This window comes from Micropterus salmoides, unplaced genomic scaffold (assembly GCF_014851395.1).
Source record: "Micropterus salmoides isolate LMB-PRFRI ecotype aquatic unplaced genomic scaffold, ASM1485139v1 Ms_hic_scaffold_7, whole genome shotgun sequence".
Classification (NCBI taxonomy): domain Eukaryota; kingdom Metazoa; phylum Chordata; class Actinopteri; order Centrarchiformes; family Centrarchidae; genus Micropterus; species Micropterus salmoides.
In genome coordinates, this window is record NW_024044459.1 from 28,722,601 (window position 1) to 28,745,949 (window position 23,349).

Here is a 23,349-nt window from a genome sequence, read left to right on the forward strand (position 1 = left end):
TAAAAGACTTAAACTCCGTAAAACATGTCTTGATGATTATTCATTTATGATGATGAAACATAACGAGCCTGTCCTGTTTTGCAGTATCTACTCATTATTGGCCAGATGAGGATAATCTTGGATTTGCAGTAAATCCTGGACTGCAAAATTTCTTTATATTCCTGTCTTTATATTTTCTACTTACTATGGTTATTGTTATGCACAAATACACCAAAGCAAATTCTTTGTATGTGTAAACCTACTTGCCAATAACCTGATTCTGATTTACCACAACACAATTTATATAGCCCTACTCCTTTTACTTCACCTGTCGTTGTAATAGGATGAGAGCAGAGCACGAATCTCAGCAGACACAGCGTTATCCTGCAGCAGAAGACCCTCACAGGAGGGTGTGGCAAGTGGGGCTGCCAGGGTAAAGGTTAGGAAAACCAAGTGGGAGATTGCCGAGAAAGATGGGGTGGCGTGAATAGGATGTGTGCAACAGGTGGAAGAGTTTTTATGTGTTTTGATGGTCATGACCAAAAACAATAAGGGTTGATGCGTGTTTATGAAAGAAATGAATGTTAAGGTGTGATGAGAGAACAAAAAAGATTTGTTCAAGGATAAAGATAATTCACCCGTTAAAAATGAATGATGAACGTTGAGGAACAACGTGGCGTTGGTCATGAATAATGAATGAGGACACAAGGAAATAATAAAGAAAGACAAAAGAGACAAAGCCAAGGAGTGATGGATTCAGGACACAAGAGGACAATTTAAAAGGACAAAGAGAGACAGAGAAACAAAGGACAGAGAGTGAGTCAGCGTGTCAAAGATAAGACCCATTCTATCTACAGTACAGAGAAGTAAAGCAGAGTGTGAGTTTGAGATATTGGAGAGGAAATTTAATTGACAGCATCTCTCATGCACATGGACCCAAGGAATTAAAGCTACACGCAGTCACATGCAATTCAGCCACAGTGCTTTCTTTCCCTGCTTTCCCTTTTATGTTTTTTCTACTTATTTTTTCAGCTAAAAGTGACCACAAATGTTTTTTGATTGCATATCCACAGTGATTTAAATCAGGGTCTTACCCATTTCATGATAGAGTGAGCCCTGTTTTGGTGTGACAGGAGCCGGTTTCCTTGGTGATGGCAGTTCAATTTTCATTAAGTCATCACAGCACTGCTTCCACTGGCCTGTGTTGAAGACAAATTGTCTGTTTCAACGCACCATTCAGCAGATATAGAAGTATATGTCCTTGAAATGGAAGCAGCTATGGGTGCCATATTGGTGTATATCACACACACTTCCTGTGTTACAGCATAGCAAGTACTTACTCATGTCATAGAAATGTTGCCAAAAGGCCTCCATCCACTGGTGTGTGTCCTCGCGGCTGTCTGCTGTCAGTGTGTGCGTGACCTCCTCTCCTCCGTACTGGTTACTAATACAGATATTCTGAACTTTACTGTGAGGGTCTTTCTCCGACGCACGTATTCTGGTCTCCTGAAACACAGGAGCGACAAAGAATACAATCACTGCCACAAAATGACTACAATCATGAATCTATGAATGCCAGGAGTCCTGAATGAAGAAAATTATGTGCTGCAACAAGTGATCATTATGGCAATTGTAATTGTAAATCCCTGCTGAAAATAAGCCATCACTAATAAAGCCACTAATTAGCCATCTTCCCAGCCATTTCCCTTCAGCACTTATCCAACAAAAGGTGCAGACTCCCAATTCCCACCTCCTCGTTCCACTCCAAATATGTCTAGACCGTTTATCACCACTAGATGGCAGTGTTGTTCCATTTGTCACACTGCTCTGTAGGAGAGACAGATAAGTGACGAACAAAGGATCATACAGAGCTGATCTGTTCTGACTGACTTGGCTTTAGGTCAGCTGTGAGCTGAGGGTCAGAGGCTACAAAAGACCGAATGAGTCACTATGGAAGGAATGAGAAGCCCCATAGGCATCAACTGTCTGACAGACACAGGAAATAAGATGATCAAGAACCTGACTGGCTGACTGACTGTTCTTCTCTTTAGTGTCTGGAGAAACGGAGGGATGGGAGAAATATGATTCCTGATTGGGTGGGGCTGACCGCTGTGTCTTGTCTCGTGTTTGCAAATGCTCAAGAAGATACAGAACAGATTTTAATTTAACAGACATGCCCGTTTTTTTCTAGCCTTGCTTAACATTTAAACAGTTACACCTGAAGGCTCAGCAATAGAACCACAGTTTTCTACTTTTGGCTTCTGAGGAACTCTACTGGGGCAACAAAGTACCTTGCTCAAGGGCACCTTAAATGAAGTTACTGAGAGAAGAAGTCATTTCTTATGTACTTTTTTGGCTCAGAGTCTACCAGTTGGCTCAAGATTCAAACTGGCAGCAATCCACAAGCCCACTTCCTTACCATCTAGGCTACCAATGCCTAAGGCATTACCAACTACACAGCTGTATGGGTTCTGTAAGGCTGGATCAACCTGTGGAGATTGAGTGTTTCTTCATTTTCATGTGATTCCTTTGCTGACCTTGTTGATGGCAATGGTGAAAGCTGGCTCAACATTAGCCTCCACATCTTCTTGTCGGTGGTAGCAGAAAAGGCTTGTTCCTTTTAAAACAGCGTACACTTTTGTCCAACCCTGAGGGTCACCTCCCAACTGCTGCGAGGTAGAGAAAATGATCAGTTAAGTGTAGAGTAGGGAAAGGAACACAAAGAGAGAAGGCAACATAAGAAGGAGAGGAGAGAAGTGGAGGAGGAGAAAAGGGCAGAAATAAACAAGGAAAAAAAATTTAACTATGGAAACCCTTGTGGGGAATAGTGTCACACACACAGCTGCCTACTTACCTTAACTTTTAAACATCCACTCATCATCTGCTGGGTCATACAGTGAGGCTGAGCTGCGAGGCGGCAACACATACTGCCATAGAGTGGCAGCCAATAAGAACACTCTTCTACATGGAGAGAGACATGGATGGGCAAAAGTAAACACCATTGATAAATAAAAATATCCCCAAAAGACATTCAAAATTCCACACAAACAGGTATAGTCCTATGCATCCACACACACACACACACACACACACACACATTCCCCCATGTCAAACTGCCCCTCTTTAACACACAAAACAAGGCGCAGGGGTGTAAAAGACTGACAGCTGCAGGGAGTGTCATGAAGTGCAGCAATGAAACTTTACAGCAGGCTGAAGGGCCAATGAATAAAACACTAGGGGCCTGTCTGTCTGAGGCTCTGGGCCCTTGTTAGCCCACATTATTACAGCTTTACACAGGAGTCACCTCACTAGCACGGTCATTATTACTGTGACCTTGACGATGGCTGTCTGTCAAAGGACGGTGCAGGAGAGAGGAAGGGGAGGAAGGAGGGGAGGAGTGGGGAAGACGCACAGTACTCTCAGTTTAAGGGAAAATATTAGAATGCAGGGAGGAGAAGTGACACATCGATGAGTGGGAGAAGGACAAAAAAATGACAGATGGCTGATTTGGCAGAGAAAAGAGAAAGCTGCTGAGGAGACAGATTGATGAAGGCTGCCACTCACCGTTGCCTGAGATGGTGAGGTCATGCGTGCGAAAGCTGTCCTGGACGTGTAACAGTGACAGGGTGGTATGAGCTAAAAGGTGGTACTTAGGGCCCCTGTCAACACACAAGAGAGGGGATAGAGATTTATTCTGTTTGAATATGCATGTTTATAGTGGAAAAAATATTCCTATCAATAAATATGCCTACCTGTACTGTTTTAAATATGTTATATGTCTCTATTCAATATGTATAAAATGTAAACTAGCTATTTTTAAATAGTAAACTCACGGTACAGAGGGGACTGGCAGCAGAAGTGGAGCTGCCCCTCCGTTGCTAACAGGACTACATGGTCCAGGCTCCATGGCTGCCCGGAGCTTCTTCCCCGCTGATCGCCCCAGCGAGGAGCTCAGTTTACTGGCTAGTTTCCTTGGCGTGCTTCCTGCTGAGTAGTCGTCCTCTGAGCAGCAGCTGTACAACTCAACACGCAGCTCAAAACCTGGCCTGGCTTCATTACTGCGAACAGATACACATTTGGCAGAGAACACACATGATGAACACGACAATATCAATGTCACTCACAGGCTGTATGTGAGCATGTGTTTTGTTATAGGGCAGACAAGTGACTTACAATACGATGGTGTTGTCAAAGCAAATATCGGTGAGTGTCCGGTCCACTATCACCATGTCTGTGTCAAAGATCTCTCCTCCCAGCTGCAGCAGGCAGAACACTGCACACCGATGAAGCTCTACAAAGGATAAAGTGGAAAGGCAGAACAAAAGAGAAAAATAAAAATGTGAAATGCCACATTTATGAGACATCTCAACAGCTTTCATTCAGTTGCATTACTTGAAAACTCATTTTCAGCTACAAAACACCATCATAGCCATAACAGTGAAAAATATACACTGATCAGCCATATCACTACGACCACCTGCCTAATATTGCCTAGGTCCCACTTTTGCAGCCCTAACCCGTTGATGAATGGACTCCACTAGACCTCTGAAGGTGTGCTGTGGTATCTGGAACCAATACGTTAGCAGCAGATCCTTTAAGTTACGAGGTGGGGCCTCCATTTATCAGACATGATTGTCCAGCACATCCTACAGTTGCTCGATTGGATTCTAGGGAATTTGGAGGCCAGTGAACACCTTGAACTTGTTGTGTTCCTAAAACCATTCCTGAACAATTTTTTCCTTTGTGGCAGGGCGAATTATCGTGCTGAAAGAGACCCCTGCCATCTGGGAATACCGTTTCCATGAAAGGGTGTACATGGTCTGTGTACTGGTTTCCACTTATTATTTATTTATTTACCATTCTCTATTTCTCTATTTCAGTGCTCCTCAGACTATGTCATATTGTATATACTGTATACCAATACACCTACCTCAGGCCATAAGGTCATAGGTCTTATTTATTTTTTCCAGCATCCTTTGTACTATGCTCCATCACACTGTGTACATGTGTACATGTATGTGTATGTGTACCTGTATATCATATCCACCTTCAACATGTACATAATGAGAATATTTTACTCTTGCATCCTTTGCACTCTGATTACTACACTATTTGTCAATATGTCTATATTGTTTTGTTCATAGTGTGTATATTAGTGTTGTCTACTCTGTAGTTTGTGTCTGATTTTATTTTATTATATTATTATTTTATTATTGTATAAGTACATCGTGAGCAATGTACAATCCTGAGTCAAATTCCTCGTATGTGTACAAATACCTGGCAATAAAACTGATTCTGATTCTGATTCTGACAAAGCTTGGGTAGGTGGTATGTGTCAAAGTAACATCCACATGAATGGCAGCACCCAAGGTTTCCCATTGCAACATTGCCCAAAGCATCACACTGCCTCCGTCAGCTTGCCTACTTCCCATAGTGCAACCTGGTGCCATGTGTTCCAATAGGAAGGGACGCACACACACCCGGTCATCCACGTGATTTAAAAGAAAACGTGATTCATCAGACGAGGCCACCATCTTCGATTGCTCTGTGATCCAGTTCTGATGTTCACGTGCCCATTGTAGGTGCTTTCGGCAGTGGACAGGGGTCAACATGGGCACCCTGACTGGTCTGCAGCTAACTGCGAGGCACTGTGTGTTCTGACATCGTTCTATCAGAACCAGCATGTTTAACCTCCAGTACCTCGTCTGTTGGATCGGACCACATGGGCCAACTTTCTCTCCCCACGTGCATTAATGATGCACCATGACCCTGTCACTGTTTTTCCTTCCTTGGACCACGTTTGATAGGTACTGACCACTGCAGACTGGGAACACCCCACACAAGCTGCAGTTTTGGAGATGCTCTGACCCAGTCGTCCAGCCATCGCAATAATAAATAATAAAGTCGCTCAAATCCTTCCGCTTGCCCATTTTTCCTGATTTTAACACATCAACTTTGAGGACAAAATGTTTACTTGCTGCTTAATATATCTTACACACTGATAGGTACCATGGTAACGGGACAATCGGTGTTATTCACTTCACCTGTCACGGGTCATAATGTTATGGCTCATCAGTGTATATAAGAAAGAGTAATTTTTGTATCATTGTTTTCGTATAAATAGTGTGACCCATGATGATACTATCTTCTATTGTGTGTTTTTCTTCTTCTTCTTCTTCTTCTACTACTACATAACCAAATCCAATCATTTTGCCACTTCTCAAATTCAAGGTTACAACTGAAAAGGCTGAGAGAGAGGCTGTCTGCTCCTCCTTATGTACTTGCCGGTCTACCGCACATTGACACTTAATATTCATACCTATTATTCCAAGTATGAGCTCAACACTTAAACACTTTAAATATGATGGACACATGAGAGAGGAACTTGCTTTTCCCCTCCTTGCCTCCGGGGCTCAGTTTATGTCTCAGTGTGCTTAATGACCTTGACTAACAGCCTCATTAAGCTTTGTTAAGAGGCTACTACCTGTCTCTTGAGTTCATTTATATGCACAGGTCATACAGATTAATTCCATTCAAGTTGCCTTCTGAGAGAATGAGCACTGCGACTGCACGAGGGTTAACTACATTGACTCTATAAAAAGGAGGTGGGATAACAAGAAGTCATATAAAGATTATCACTGTTATATTTTCAGTGCACCAATGAATACTGAAATGCCATAATAACATTTAAATATGATCTAGTTCACAAAAATATTCCACAGGACAAAATAACCAGGGAGTTCCTTAAGTGCACAACAGATTTCATTTGTTTTCATTATTAGTAGGGCAGTATTCTCTACCCTACTAACAATGACCCAGTTCAGCACCCGTGTGCTGCTGCTTCTCAGAGCCAAGAGGCAAAGCCAGCAGGACTGAACAGTGGGTCAGGTTGTGCTGCCAGGAGTTTCTCACTTCCAAAAAAAAAAATCAGTTCCCGTAAAATAACAGATATATCTGGTAAAGCTGGAACACATTGTAATGATCAGTTCCAGTAACTGTGCTATGGACCCTTCATAGAGTAAATAAAATGCAGTTAGCATATCTTTAAAATTGGAAACAAAAAGTCCATCAGTGTTTCCCCCCTAAAGCTAACGATAAAAGGTGATTTTTCTTCTTTAGTCATGAGGATTCCCATGCTGTGATCAGACATAGCTTTCACAGACATTCAACATCTTTGCATTAGCCATTTCATAACTGTGTGAAGCCACACACCTCTTCCCTCAGAGGCAAATCATTAATAAATCCTAAAGGCATAAATCATTAATTACACATCAATAAACGTCTTCACACACATACAGAGTTGGCTCCTCACCTCCTTTGTTCTTGAAGTACTCGGTGTCTTTCCACATGAGAGGGATTCGAAGATCTGTAACGACAACAGACAGGGGATTAGACTGCAAAAATGTTAATCACCCTTACTGTCTGTACTGATATGTGTGTATCAGTATGTGTGCCTCACTAAAGTATCAAATTACTGACTATGTGTGTGTGTGTGTGTAGGTGTGTGCGTGTGTGTGTGTGTGTCTGCATGCGTGCGTATGTAGCATGCTCTCCAGCTGGGGATCAGACATCCAGTAACGCTCCCATAAATATCTACCCACAAATGCACACACGCTCACAGTCTCACATCTCACATATATTACATATCACACATTACATATCACATACATATTACTTTCTCATCATCCTTTTAAAAACAAACAAACCAGAACAGCTTAAAAAATAAACCCTTTCACCCCTGTTGTCTTTCTCCCTGGTGTGAATGATCTCTCTGCATTGTGTCTGCCATACAGAGCAGCTCCGACTGCTCTCTCTCATATTGCATTAGGCAGCATCTACAAGTTCACCTCAGTCAATAAGGAGAGAGTAAAACATCTCTATTAGAGAGAGAGGAAGCTGGATCAGTCTTGCTGCTGCATTAAATCCTAAAACCAAAGCCATCACCAAGATTCTATTCCCCTCACATATTGCTTGGTCCATTTCCAAATCTCTAACAATAAATACGATAACTTGCTTGCTTCTCACAAATTCTCCACAAAATGTTCTCATTTGTTCTCTGTAATGTTTAATGTCTCCTAAAACACACACATCAAACATTCAGACATGGTTTTACTTGCCTGAGATGGCCACTTTTCCTTTGCACGGAAGTCTGTCGTCCATCGGCCCTGCATCCGATGACCTCCGCGTGACCTTCTGCATGACTTGAGCCTCTTTCATCCTCTGCAGCTCAGACATGTAGGCCATGATACGAGTGCTACAGGTCTGCAGGCTCTTTGCCGCTTCCAACGCCTGGTCTTTCTGGGAGCAGGCGGCCAGCAGCTTGCAGGCCCCATCGCGCATCCGGATCTCATGGTCAATCTTCTTCTGGATGTCGCTGTCCTGCAAGGGACAAGAGATGGTGGAGGAGAATACAGGGAAAAAGAGAGAGTGTAAGGGAAATTATGTATAATGACACATTTGAAAGAATCTTGTCTTAGGCAAAAGGAGGAAGACATTTAGAAATGTACAAGGGGTGAACTGAGGGAGGTGGAAAACAGGGATGGCTTCTCTAACAGATGCAAATAAGGGCATTTGGGCCCCTCGGAGAAAAGAAAAAGACATCAAGAAAATGTAAGTCTGCAGTAGATTAAATGTCTTTTGTGGATACATTATTGAGGTGTGTCTCTGAAAGCACTCAGTAGTCTGTGGTCATTAGTTTGTGTGGACATGGACAATATTCAAACACATGGCCTTCTGCCCTCTTACTGATGAGCCCACCCCCCATTAAGCAGACACGTGGATGCTGAATCATTTAGTGCAAACATTCATTACACACACACACACACACACACACAGAGGGAACAACACATCTTAAGTGAGAGAATAAAGAATCAAGCTGTCACGCATTGCAGCCTGCAGCCCAAATGACAGACCCCAGACCCACAAATGTAGATATACACGCAGCAATTACGATCCACTGTCCCTTTCCTCAATCTTTCTCGAATGGAAAAAAAAAGGTTTAACTAAATTTAACCTGGCTTATCTAGAGCAAGAAAGACATCCAGACTGTGATTTAAAAGAGTCTGTACACACACCCGCACTGTGGAGTGAACACATGCACGCACAGTCACAAACCCAAAGACATGTAGAGAGTAAAGGTTCCTCGATCCAAAATTGTCTGGCTCTGCTACTGGTGATGCTGTCCAGAGTTTAAACAAATCTCTAAGCCCCTCTTCACTCTGTCAACAGTGCAAAAAATATTGCATACATGAACTTAAAACAGTGCACAGTGAGGGAAAGAACTAACATATGGGGTAAGAGGCATGAGAGAGGACAACGGGACCCAGGCATCAAACAAAGACCAAGCAAAAGCAAAGTCGGGTTGACCTTGAGTGTTAGCGCCAGTGCTCTTTTTCAAGCCAAAACACCTTTGAATCACGCATTTGCACATCAATTGCTTCAATCCAGGGAATATCGACCAGTAAGGTCGCCTTTAAAGAACTGGTTAAACAAATCAGGAAAACATTTACTTTGCGTTTATAATGAATGAACGAACAAATGGCATGCAACACCTGCCCGACTACTTGAGTATGTGTATGTGAAAGGGTGTGTGTTGGTCCTCTTCAGCAATACATTTACAAGCTCACACTTTCCCCACAAATAATCTCTAATACTCCCTTTGCCTTTCTTATCCCACCCCTCTCTCTGCCTGATAAATGCACTTTCTCCTCCCCTACTCTGAAATTTCTCATTTATCTTCCCTCTCTCTCTGCCTGATTGTCATGAATTTTTTATATTTTTGATTTAAGCTTTTATACTTTCACTGCTCATTTTCTTCCGCTTTCTCTCACACTCAATCCGTTCCACTTCACTGTCCTGAATTAGCTTTTCTTTCTTCTCCTGCATACCCCCTTTCACCTTTCTACCTGTCTCTGTGTTAGCACGAGTGCCATACTTTATTCAACAGAGGAGCAGTGGGAGAGGAATTAATGTGGTTTGGACATTAAAGTCCACATTTGGACACAGATCCTCTCTTGGACGCATGCAGTGCACTTCAAAATGAGGTTTCTGATTAACCACTGTATTGGAAAAACTAACTCGCTTCTTGGGACAGAACCACACTTGCTCTGCATGGTAGTGAAAGCTGTAAATAACAGATTCTACTACTCTGTCTCTAAAAAACCAAACCATCAAACCAATAAAACACTGTCAGTAATAGTCTGACATGCATTACAGTATCACTTTTTTTTTTACTTTTACACAGTACAACATTCAAAGGGACAGAGGTGTTTCTCCTCAGAAACACTGCCAGAGCAAAGAATTATCAGACAAAATGAGAGAATGGGTGAGTGTATTTCTGCTGATCAAGATAATGATCAGTTTAGAGTCGTGTACAATTTACACCGTGGATGTTGAACACAATGCAGCTACGTAAGAAACCCTGTCATTAAAATAAACACTTTATCTGAATGAAAAGCAATTATAGTACTCTTGACTGTGAAAGAAAGGAGTCCAAATTACAGCAACAGCATAAACATAGATATAATTTAACTACTGGATGTCTACAGGGTACAAGTGGAGAATTCAATTTCTCAGGTCAAGTGTTTATGAGAGTTAAGTGGTTTACTGAGTTTGTGTCATTTTAACTGAGAAAGGGAGAACAAGAGAGGAGGAAGATTCACATTCAAGCCTGCATTTATGTTTTTTTATACAGCGAATACTTAACAGATAATTTATGAGACATCCTTAAAATAGAGTAGGAGAATAACACATGTATATTTCCTTGATCATCAGTTTTACAAAAATGAGCACAAGGTTTGAAATGCCTGTGCCTAGACAACAAACTTCTTGTCCGCTGTTTCTACATAATCGACATCGTCCTGCTTCCAGGGAAGACAGATAATATTCACTGTCAGCACTGAATATTATCTGAAGTGGGACTTTAAAGGTGATTTGATAAATCTATTATTTAATCAATCACAACTTTGATGATCAATTAATCGTTGAACCAATTCATCAAATATTAACATTTGTAAAGAAAAAAGAATAAGCTTCTCAAATGTGAAGATCTACTGTTTTTCTCTCTCTCAAAAAATAAACAACTGAATACAACACTCTGGACTTGATAGAAATTGTTATTGGCATTTTATAGATCAAGCTATTGTTGTTGTTGAAAAAAATAAATGATATAATATTCTATCAGAACAAAACCATTAGTTGTAAGCGATAAACATAAACAAACAAGGGGAAATAGAAATTTGTGCTGAGGATAAAGAGAGAAACGAGAGAAAGCCCAGCTCAAGCTGTGTCCAAATGTCCTTGTCAATGGTGGCACAGCAAACCATGCTGCATGCACCACTGAGCCGGAGGCTAGCCAGCCAGTTTTGAAGGAACGCACACACACACATATAGTACACACACACATACACAGAGTAAAGGAGCTGTCACCACAGTCCAGTTCTGTACAGTGGGTCTTAGAGTGTCCCGCTAGGAGGAGGTCCTGTATTTATAGCCGCTAAATTAACAGGCTTCTCCTTCTGGGGATTTCAGAATAGAAGATGAGCAGCCTAGATCTAACTCTAATCCACGTCTGGCTGTATGTCAGGCTAACAACAGTACAACAAAATGACATAAAGACTCACAGACAGGGAAGTAAGAGATAAACACACCAAACAACACAGGCTTACACACATGCAACAACAAGCAGTACAAATGTCTAAGGTGGATAAACTAATTCTCTTTTTTAAATCATTTAACAAATGCTCACAGGCACACAAATAGAACCATACAAATAAACAAGTTGTCACAGTTATTCTCTCACACAGTCTCTTCAGAGTAGCAGGTGTTAGACCAGTGGGCACTGCCAGAGAGGCTGCCTGCCTGTGATGGTGGCATTGTGGACAGCAGCCAGATAGAGGGTGAAGCAAGGGTGTATGGACGACAGGGATGCAGCGCATCAAGCAGTGACACATAGGCGAGGTGGTTCTGTCAAAGAAAACAAGGGGGGACTTGAGGAAAGGAGAAGAGAGGATGGGAGAGTGAAAAGAAAGGAGGAGATATGAATTGACAGGGCAAAAGGTCTGGGTGGAGTGTGAGAGGCAGTTGAGAGAAAAAAAAGAGATAAGAAAGGAAACTGCAAGTGGGAGAAAAGAAAGAGAAAGTACAGAATGTCAAGAGACAAGCAGGGTATAGGGGGAGGGGATGAGGAGGGAGGGATGGTGAGGATGACACGCAACAGGAAGGCAGATCAAGGTGCTGGAGAAGAAAAGACAAGACTGATGGGAAAGACACACAGTGGTGGCAAAAGGGAGGTGGCAATCAGGAAATGAAGAGAAAGAGATTTGAAATAGAAAGAGAGGTGGTGGGTTCAATATGAGCAAATCTGTTGCCGAGGTAATGAAGCATGAAGCTCTGTAAATGAGCAGGCGTGGAAATAATTGGGAGAGATAGTGTGTCTTTGTCTGAGAAGAGAAAAATATAAGTGTGTCTCTCCAAAACTAGACAGTTGTACTAATGACTAAAGACAGAATATGTCATAATACAACTTAAAGAGAGTTATGATGGAATTTGGATCAACTGAATACTACGTTTTCGTAGATGATAAAGCCGGTTAGCCATTAATTGTAGGACTGGTGGTTCAATTCCTGAGCACATATTGAAGTCCTTGAGCAAGACAACCAGTGTGTGTATAAAAAAGTCAAATCATTGTAAAGAATAATGTAATGAAAAATATAAATACATCCAATAAATCTATTTTTTTTTTCAATAGACACAGCAATAGTTAAACAACATTAGCTTCAAACTATCTTGAAAGCATCACTGTGTGGCCAACACAGCATATGCATAATGCCAGTGTAACCTTTCAGCAGGTCATTTTATGCCCCAGTAGATACCAGATGGTCATTTCCTCCATCACCTCTCTGTCCCCGTCTGGCTGTGTGTGTTGATCCTCACTTGTGTCTGTGGGTGTGATTTGAGAGACACTAACACATACACCTACACAAACATACGCATGCTGGTTGGGGATTTGACGCCACTGCAGATGGTGTGTAATGGGTTGTTTACGATGTGTTGTTCCGCATGAATAAGCTTTCCTGTTCAGATCACTGACCCTTGACCTCTGACCTCTATCCCTGAGCAGACCAGGTGACTGCAGTTACAGCATGGGGTTTAACACAGAAATGAGTATTATATTCATCAAGAAACAACACAGCTTTCTTTGTACAGCAGAACCATATTTTAAAAAAACAACACTAAATTGTGTTAAAATTTCTGAACAAAATTATCAAATTTTAAAATGCTGCAACAAATTTTAGAGCTGAAAATAGAACGCATATTTTTATTTCATTTCATTGTAATAGCAATCTCTTCTGTTGTCTGAAATATCTTAACAACTACTGGATGGACTGTCATGAAATTTGGTAAAGACATTTTTGTCCCCCTCAGGATGAATTGTAATCACTTTGCTGATCCCCTGACTTTTCATATACAGCCATCATCAAGTCACATTTTCAATTTGTCCACTACTTTGGTTTATGACTAAATACTATGCAAAACTATAATGACTAATGTTAGCATGCTAATGTGCTAAACTAAAATGGTGAACATGCAAACATTACATGTAAGCATTTTCATTGTTAGTATGTTAGCCTGCTGACATTAGCATTCAGCACAAATCACTGCTGTGCCAAAGTACAGCCTCACAGAGCATAGAGCAGCTAGCATGGCTGTAGAGCTGTACTCTTGTTAGATTATACCAGTTCAGACCTAGCACGAGTCTTTACTGCAGTACTAGCATATACTTAATAATATGCTGTACATATGAAACATTTAGCATCAATATCGAGGAATCATCCCCATGCTCCCAGGTTCCTATGAGCATCTCCTGATACAAATTAACATTGTATTGGGCTTATTTTACAGTTCTAAATTGCAAAAGAACTTAAGGGAGATGGACGTTTCAATGCAGTTTGAATGTCACCGTGGAGATATCAATGTCATTAAAACTAACTTGCCTGCAAATGTAAGGCCGTGGGTTTCAAGGAGTATAATATCAGTAAAAAAGCTGTGGGTGGGCGATATCAATATACTGACCCAGGGAAACACACATTGAACATTTGGCCTAAGGAAAAAAACATTGCTCAGAACTTAAAAGCCTTTAAAAGGTCTGTGGTCAGTGGATGAATTGTCTTTTTGCTCATCGTCCTCTGTAAGGAGGTCAGAGGTCGTGAAGCGGACTGCTATAATTGTGATGCAATCTGCATCCTCCAGTTAAAGGCTGGCTTCTCTAACCACTTTAAAACCATGCCATCTTTGCTGACTCTGAAGTTGTTTTCTTTGTGGACGGACTAGACACCACAGCTGACTGGCACAAGACAAAAGCTGGATGGACAGACAGAGTGAAAGAAGCTGATAGGAAAGTGAGAAGCAACAGGACAGTGGAGAAAAACAACAGCAAGACTAAAACACACTCAGATAAAAAGACTAAAGTCTTGGTAACTCATTCATACACACAAAAACAGACAAGCAAACACACAAGCTCACACAGTCAAAAGAACATGCACAATCTGTCAATCTTCACAGCCTCTGACATGAAGGCTGACACAAATGTGCTCTGTCTCTATTTCTCACACACACACACACACACACACACACAACCAAGAACTGCAAATTCCTGACCACTCCCATAAGTTGGGACTTCACTGACCAAACTGCTGGCTTTCAATTAGCCAACCACAACTATGTGCCTCGCCTTCCTCTCCACCCTCTTCCGCTACTTTCCCTCATGCTCACCCTCTTCCTCTCCCACACCCAGAGCACGGCTGCAGTTAATGATGGAGGGAGCAGTTGAGAGTGCAAAAGATAAATGAAGAGAGAGAGAGAAAGAGAGAGAGAAAAAAAATCAATGGAAAATTAGCTGAGAGGGTTAGAGTATGGGAGAAAATGAAATGTGATAAAGAAGATGCAAGTAGAATATAGGGAAAGAGGGAATAATGAAGAATGATGAGATGGAGTGGGGAGTGAATAGCTGGGATGGTGGAGGAGGAAGTCACATTAGCAGACTGTGAGTAACACACAACACATGTCACTATCATACGCATGCCCACAGACACATATCAAAGCATACATATGTGCAATGATTTACAGAACCCATAGCCTGGAGTCAGATTAGAAGAAAACAGACAACAATCCCAAACAAAAACCCAAACCACTTTAAAACAATGATCCAATTCACCAAACAACATCCCTACAGTGTTTCAGACCCCAGCTGCTACTGGGAAGCAAGGGCACAACAAAAGTGAAGGGAACTGGTTGGGTACTGGTCATGGAAGACAGAGAGGAGGGGGGAGAGAAACAGTAACCGGGTGGAGTGTTTGCATTTGCTTTTTACGACAGCTAAGCTGGCTACAAAGCAGTCCAAGTCTGTTCATTGCCAGGACACACTTACAAGACACACACCCAGGGCCCTCTCATATGGCAAAATGTGCCTGTGTACCTCAGTCTAGGCGCCAACATGCTGATGTCATTATTGAGGTGATTGCTATAGAGTTTCAACGGTGGACCAAATCGCCCTTATAGCTGGAACACTGCAAACTCTCCCCCCTCCCGACAGCTTATGCGTTCAATTATTTGCTGACAATAGACACTGTTTCAGCTTTGCTTGAATGGAAAACTTTGTGTATCCGTGAGTGCTTGTCCACATGTGCTTGTGTGTGCGAGCTTGTGTCCAAATGACTTTGTAGCCAGCTGTTCTCACACAAAGGCAGTGTGTTTCAATGCAGCTGGGTCCCAGAACACATGGGGTGGAGTCGGAGCATTAAGTGCTAAAGACAGAAATAATATGCGTGTGTCTGTGTCCTTAATCGTGTTTTATGTGCATGCAGGAGGTGACAGGATCTGCCTATGTATGCAAACAAGTGCACACAAGTGGATCAATGCATAGTCGTTCGTGTGTGCACTTCGCACGTGCAAGTGCATTCTTTTTTGGCTGCTGGCCCTAAGGAAAGCAACAGTGGACTGAATTTCAAGCTATAAAACAAATTTGTTTAGAGCTACGAGCGAGCACAGGGAGCTTAGCATCTGCCAAGCACTGATCACTTCAGCAATTTATAGGCACACTAAAGCTTGATGGCTCTTACACGGCTATGCACACTCAGCCTAATACACCAGGTCTGCATTATCATATAGTAGCACAGTGGGAGCTGGGAGAAGCAGCAGGCTGGCAAACCAAACTGCAGAGTCATTTGAAGGTAATGCATAGGTGATAGAAACAGAAAGTGTGTAAACACTTGTGTTAGTATATCTACTGTATGACTGTGTGTGGTCTGTCAGCATATGACGAACAGGCCTGGAGTATAGATTTATGATATGCTCTATACAGGTTCCAGACCAGATTCATAAATAACCTTGAGCTGGGGAAAATGCTTACATTCAACCTACAGGGTAGTTTATTATGAGTAAGAACGGCACAAACACACTAACAGCAGGACCCCCTCTTGATCCCCATCCATTTCACCAGAGGGAACAAACTGGACTGCATACAAAACACAAAATAATGCTATGTTCAGATATTAATAAACTGGATTGTAAATCCTCTCTGACTTATAAAGCAGAATCTAAAAGAAGTACAACAAAATGTAATGTTCTCTTCAAGGATCCAAACAAACCATAAAAGGTTTGAATTGCTGCTCATACAACTTACTTGCAAGAAATGTAATAATTTTATTCTTGAGCAGTTCTGGCATAGTTTTGTATGTTTCACAGCTTTTTAAAAAACATATTTTTGGGGGCATTTTTTGCCTTTATTGGATGAATGGGGAGCCCTCTCCCTCTTTCGTACCATGGGAATGGGGAGGTGACAAGCAGCAAAGGGCCACTGGTCGGATTCGGAAGGTAAGGTCTCAGTCTTGTACATGGGGTGCACACTCTATCAGGTGAGCTAAACCATGCCCCATGTTTCACAGCTCTAAAGTGAAGAAAACACGATCCACAGCTCCTGGTGAGGAGCGAGACAGAGAAGGGACAAGAGTTGTCACCAAGGAGCTTCCTTTTCCAATCAAACAGAAATGGAGAACCCCTAATGAGAGTAATTGGCAGACTGCACTGCATAAGGCAATTAATGACACACACACACACACACACACACACAGAGTGTTGTGCACTGTAGGCCTAAAACACAGCTACTGACTGTTATTCAAGTTGATAAGTGATTAGCCAGACTTTCCTGTAAGCCTGAGAGAGAGTGGAGGGTTTAGGAAAAGAACTGGTATGAAGCAGGTCCTCCTAAGCCCCTGATCAAAGACTGTTGTCAGTGAGTGGGGAGATAGAGTGAAGGGGATTTCATGACATTAAAAGATACACATGAGGTAAAAAGGCACTGATGTGACATTTTTAACCAATTTGTTTTCACATGTCGTTACAGCCTGTTCTTTTTCTAACACGTCAAATTAATGTTTGAAGAGAGGTGTTAGTCTGTGAACGGAACTTGGCTGTGTCCCTTATCGCTTACAGTGGCGGTGAGGGGGTTGGGTGGACTGTCACGTGGCACAATACTTTCTTTTAAAAGAAGAAAAAAAATAATTTGACTCTCCCAAGAACCTCAGTGTGTGTGCAAGTGTCATGTTGACTGACAGCTCTCTCAGTGTGACATGTTACTTCGCACCTCGGATAAGCATGGGGGAGGAGGCACAGGGAGGAGTAGGACACCATGACAGGCCTTGGATTTGATCTCTGCCATGTGTCTAGGCTGGCCAGCTGAACTTTTTCCAGTCTTTGCCTGACTGGTCAAGTGTATCACACGACTTTATTGTATATTTTAGAGGAGTCCTCATACAGCATGGATAAACGAGCAATACATTTTAATGAAATGCTATTGGTACCCTAGTGTTTGCTCATAGCATCCTATTCTTCTGCAAACATTCCAAATTCATTTGGAGCACGCTGGTGTGATTAACATCAACAATTCCCATGCTGCAAACAAAGAAAAGACAAAAACAAGAGTCAACGTGAACGTCTACAGAACAAACATTTTGACAAAACAGACTCCTTTCGTATCTATTTTCTTTTTCATGTCAGTAATTACTTAGGTGTTTTTCTTTTTTTTACAATGAAACCCTTCAATCATGCAATTAGATGGAAACATGTTCAATTCACAAGATGTATGAGAATGATGTGATCGAGTGTGTGAGTGTTGTTGGAGTGGGAATATAGGGACAGACAAATGGCGGATGAGGAACGGCTAAAGGGACAAAGGGAGGGTGTAGAGGGCAAGAGGTCACAGTGCTGCAGTTTCCCGAAGGAGAGTGACATCCCTGCTGGGCCCCGAACCATTAAGCTTCTTTTCATTCTCAGTGGGGTGAGGGGTGGCAAGTTATCTCACTACCACAAGCCCATCCTAACATTTGCTGTGCAACACACTGGAACACATTTCTAAAGCTCTCATTAGTTGACTTTTGCAAATAAGCCCCCCCCCCCCCCCACTTTTAACAGCCTGACACAATTTCAGTGACACACACAATGCTCGCCTCAGTAATCCTAGGCTTTCCTACTTGTCTGAATCAGGATGAGGAAATCGGGGCTAATTAGCTCAGCCGGCCTAACTAGCATTTAAGCCTGCCAAACTCTCCTCCCTCTTGTCTTTTACCTCTGCTCCCTACACTACAGACACACATGCAGAGGTGCAGATAAGCGCAAAGCATGTGGGGCTAAGACCATATTAATGCAGCTAAATCTGAAAATGCATTATTCTTTTCAGTTTAAGCCTTCTATTCACAATCAAAAGCACTCTTTAAACTGGGTACAACACTTGCAGTGTAGCATGGATGGGCAAAACAGAGCTTTTATAAAATCCTAACATATGATTGTCATTTAACTTAAAACATAAACAATCGCATATGTCCTACACCTCTGCTAACCATATGGGTTTGCTGTTTACCTGCTGCCATTAAACTGAGACTTAAAATTGATTTTTCTTTGTCTGTTTTGGCATTTAAGTTTGGACTTTGAAAAACATTTTTATAATTTTCCTAAACATCTGTATGGGAAACTCATCCCATACAGATGTGCTCAGCTTATTTTAATTAAGTTGAATAATTTGCAGTGATAGCTTGTCATGCCAATAGTTTTTTGGCTGGCAGCATCACCAGCAAGTTATTTCTACCCTGTAAGCGCACAGATGGTCAAAATATATATTCATACTGTATGTGTCCACTATTCTCTCTAGTTATCTTCTCTCCACTCTCCCGGATTACTCCACAATTGAATTATGCTCATTGCAACTTGGGCCATATAGAGGTAAAAGTAATCAGACAATGTTGTTTACAGCTTCTACTGTCTTAATCAATAATGGGATATTGCAATCTATGTAAATATAGTCATTTTCTCTGTCTCTTTCTTATATTCGGTGTGCTGTCTGTGAGCCCCTTTTCTAGCCAAGAGCTTTTTTTATCACTCTCTATTATTCATCACTGTTGCTACTGTTGCCTTATTTAGAGTATATGGCCACATGTGTATATATAATCACATGTGCTGCCCCCACGTGAGATCTGTTAGAGGGGAGGTGAGGTTATTGCTAGTCATGGAGGTGTATACGACAGAGAGAGACAACAACAAGGCAGCACATCCTCTGTGATGAAGCTGTGTGTATCTATGTAGAATGTGTGTCCTTGAAGCACTATCAACCAGCGAGAGCCCAGAAGTGATTATAATATTCATGAAGCTGCAGGACTTATGAGCTGAGTTAAAGCAAAGCCAGATATGACTAAACTGCCCTCTGCCCTTAGGGTGAAATGACCAAGAAAGGGATAGACAAGGCACAGCTGGAGGGTGTGTCTGTGTGTTAATGTGTTAATGTGTGTGGGTGAGTGGGGGGATTGTAGCTTATGCGCTAATGAAAGCCACTTATCACTCAAATGTAACAGTTTCAATCAATAAAGTCTATCTTATTTTATTTAAAAAAAATACAGGATTCATATCCTCAATTGGTCAGCAACCAGATGACACACTGGGAAGCATTGTGGTATGCAATTAATTAATGGCTGCTTATGACCAGGATAATAAAAGTAGTATTTGTTTCACTGCTGTGATTAATGACAGTCATTTCAATGTCATAGGGAACACATGTAAGGTGAGATCCACTCACAGTCCCTGAGTCTGTCACTTTGGTTCCACCCTTCTGCCCCTTTACAGCACATACAGCCTGCTCTGGTTACTAATGTCCACATTAACGATTGGAGTCTGTGTGTGTTGTGCATACGTGTGTGTTTGTGTGTACAAGCATGTATGCCAGTTCAGTGCAAGACAGATAGACAAATGAGTTGGGGAAGGCGAGGAGGTGGATAAGAACAACTGAGATTGAGAAGCGAAAAGAACAAGAGAGGGAATATAATTAAATGCAGAATGTGTCTGTGAGTGTCTCTTATCTCTAGCCTCCAGAACATCTCTAACAGATTGGGAGATCTACATTTACATGCACGCACACAAACTAGTGGAACACTTAAAACTTCTACACCCTCATTTACTCCACCACTTATCCACACACCAACACCGCACAAACAGACACCAGTTGTACATAATATTTACTCAGCTCCAACAGAACAATGAACAGCCTTTATCTACTGACATTAAAATGTACCAAAAGCTGGCTGAGATGAACGAAGCTAGTCTGAATCTCACATGGACTAACACTACAATTCAAAGTGAACCACATTTGTCTTTCCTGCTTATGTGCTGTGAGGGAATTAGTACAAAGCATTCATCTACACAGGACAGATAAACCATACAATTAACACATATTTAGGCCATATACACAGACAATATTGAAGCATGTTGGAGCAATAAGGGCTTTTCACTGAATACTGGATACTATGGAGGCAGTTCCTCCATAAACACAGCAGCGTGTAAAAGCTGCAATGAAAGGTAATTTTCTTTGTACTGTGAATTCTATTAATCATTTAAATGATATTTAGGTGAGCCTTGTTTTGAATTGAGAGAGGTTTACTGTCCCATGAAGATTTAGCTTTTCAGCCCAAAAACATTTTTAAAAAGTAGGGCAAAAGAGTAAATATTATTATTGTCTTTGAAACTTCGTATTTAAAGAATATAAGTTCACTTTCAAAGTACTGGCTATTGGTCATGTCAGTCTAAAAATATTGGAACTGGTCCATATCGGTCAAGTTTTTCCAGCGTGGAACAAATGCAGAAGAGAGGTCTGACACTCACTGACTGCTCAGTGTGTTGGTATTTATGGAGGCTCTATCTCAGTTAGCCTACAGACACACGAACACACAGAAAAATAAATGCTGGTAAATATGCTTCATTGTTGTTGTTTGGCAGCAGACCATTCGGGAGTCAAGCATTAACTGTGCACCACATCCCTTTCAACTTCTTTTGCTAAGCAAATCCATGAGCTATTTTGTGTCCTCTGTCACAAACATGCTTCACACACAATCCTGTCTGTCTGCAATATCTAACCACAACCCACAGTGAGGTATTATGTGACCATGCATGATGTGTGCAAGGAATGATGTCTGTGTGTGAGGGTGAGGGTGTATAGCTGTATCTTTGATATTATTATTATCGATTCTATATGGCCATGCCAGCATTTCATCAGAGGACCATGGGAGCAAGGTAAAGAGTAGCCAAGATGGATTATCAATAATACGCTGAACAAAATTATAAACGCAATACTTTTGTTTTTGCCCCTATTCATCATGAGCTGAACTAAAAGATTTAAGACTTTCTCTATGTACACAAAAGGCCTGTTTCTCTCAAATATTGTTCACAAATCTGTCAAAATCTGTGTTAGTGACCACACTTTGCAGAGATAATCCATCCACCTCACAGGTGTGGCATATCAAGATGCCGATCAGACAGCATGGGTATTGCACAGGTGTGCCTTAGGCTGGCCACAATAAAAGGCCACTTGAAAATGTGCAATTGCATCACACAGCACAATGCCACAGATGTCGCAAGTTTTGAAGGTCATGGATGTTGTTGTTGCCCATGAATTGAATATTCATTTATCTACCATAAGCCGTCTCCAAAGGCGTTTCAGAGAATTTGGCAGTACATCCAACCGGCCTCACAAACGCAGACCATGTGTAACCACACCCGCCAGGACCTCCACATCCTTCATCTTCACCTCCAAGATCATCTGAGACCAGCTACCCGGACAGCTGCAGCAACAATTGGTTTGCATAACCAAAGAATTTCTGCACAAAATGTCAGGAACCATCTCAGGAAAGCTCATCTGCATGCTAGTCGTCCTCATCAGGGTCTCGACCAGACTGCAACTTCGCACAACCACTAAAGCACCAATACAGTGAAACTGCACATTTTCGAGTGGCCTTTTATTGTGGCCAGCCTAAGGCACACCTGTGCAATACCCATGCTGTCTGATCGGCATCTTGATATGCCACACCTGTGAGGTGGATGGATTTTCTCGGCAAAGGTGAAGTGCTAACTAACACAGATTTTGACAGATTTGTGAACAATATTTGAGAGAAATAGGCCTTTTGTGTACATGGAGAAAGTGAGTTAATCTCATGATGAATGGGGGCAAAAACAAAACTGTGTGTGTGTGTGTGTGTTTGTTTGCGTGTGTGACTGTGCACACATTTTGTGGCTTCGCTCATATTGGCAACACAAGAACAATTCCGTTAAACAAACATAACCTAATCATGGATTGGCAGCACAGAAGCAGTTTAAAAAGAAAAACACACACACACACACAAAGGTAGCAGGTATTAGACAGCCTGTCTAACAGCGCTGTATAAATGACTGACAGCTCAGCATCTACTTCCTCAGACTGACATGACAGATAGATGCGGACCAGGTCTGATTGTGATCCGTTGCCAGCAGCTCTCCATTAGCTATTTGTCCGAATGTCTGTCTGTGGGACTGAGCTCTCTGCTCCATCAATCCCTTCACAATCTCCCTCTCCTGTCGGCCTGTTTATCTGCCTGTCTTCCGTTTGTCCATCACTGATTTCCCCATCCGCTGAAGCATCATGAGGCATCAATCTGCTTCTGCATAAATGTACATGCTGACCCATGTATGATTCTTCCAACAAACATATATGTGCTCTCATCTGTCTCTCACTCTGTTCTCTTTTTTTGAGGCACTAGTGTCAGGGCAAACCCATTGGGCTCAGCCTGCCACAACTCTTGCTTCTAAAAGGAGAAAGAAAAATAGGACAGAGCATTACTGAGAGAACTCTGCCGTGCAATGTCAGGGCAATTTTTGAACCGGCTTTGTTTAGTGTGTATTTGAGCTGTGAAGCCAGAAACTGAGAGCAGGAGAGGAGGACCAAAGCTGGCAAGAGAGGCTGTGAAATATTAAGAAACCTCTAGAGAAAGAAAGTGTGTGTATGAATAAGTGTGAGTTAAAAGA

General features: G+C 41.9%; 1 protein-coding gene across 5 annotated transcripts in view; it reads right to left on the reverse strand.

Moving 5' to 3' along the window:
• Positions 1-23,349, reverse strand: part of rtkn (rhotekin) — a 58,036-nt gene that overhangs the window by 2,929 nt on the left and 31,758 nt on the right. For 3 of the 5 annotated variants that reach the window (XM_038704451.1, XM_038704453.1, XM_038704454.1), the window contains exons 2-10: positions 8,097-8,358; positions 7,292-7,345; positions 4,153-4,270; positions 3,813-4,037; positions 3,544-3,638; positions 2,834-2,940; positions 2,517-2,648; positions 1,320-1,485; positions 1,074-1,178 (exon numbers count right to left, since the gene is read on the reverse strand). In XM_038704451.1, the coding sequence (XP_038560379.1) occupies positions 1,074-1,178; positions 1,320-1,485; positions 2,517-2,648; positions 2,834-2,940; positions 3,544-3,638; positions 3,813-4,037; positions 4,153-4,270; positions 7,292-7,345; positions 8,097-8,358 (1,264 nt within the window). Of the gene's footprint in view, positions 1-307; positions 405-1,073; positions 1,179-1,319; positions 1,486-2,516; positions 2,649-2,833; positions 2,941-3,543; positions 3,639-3,812; positions 4,038-4,152; positions 4,271-7,291; positions 7,346-8,096; positions 8,359-23,349 lie in introns of all 5 variants that reach the window. The other 2 variants (XM_038704455.1, XM_038704452.1) reach the window with 2 other exon arrangements.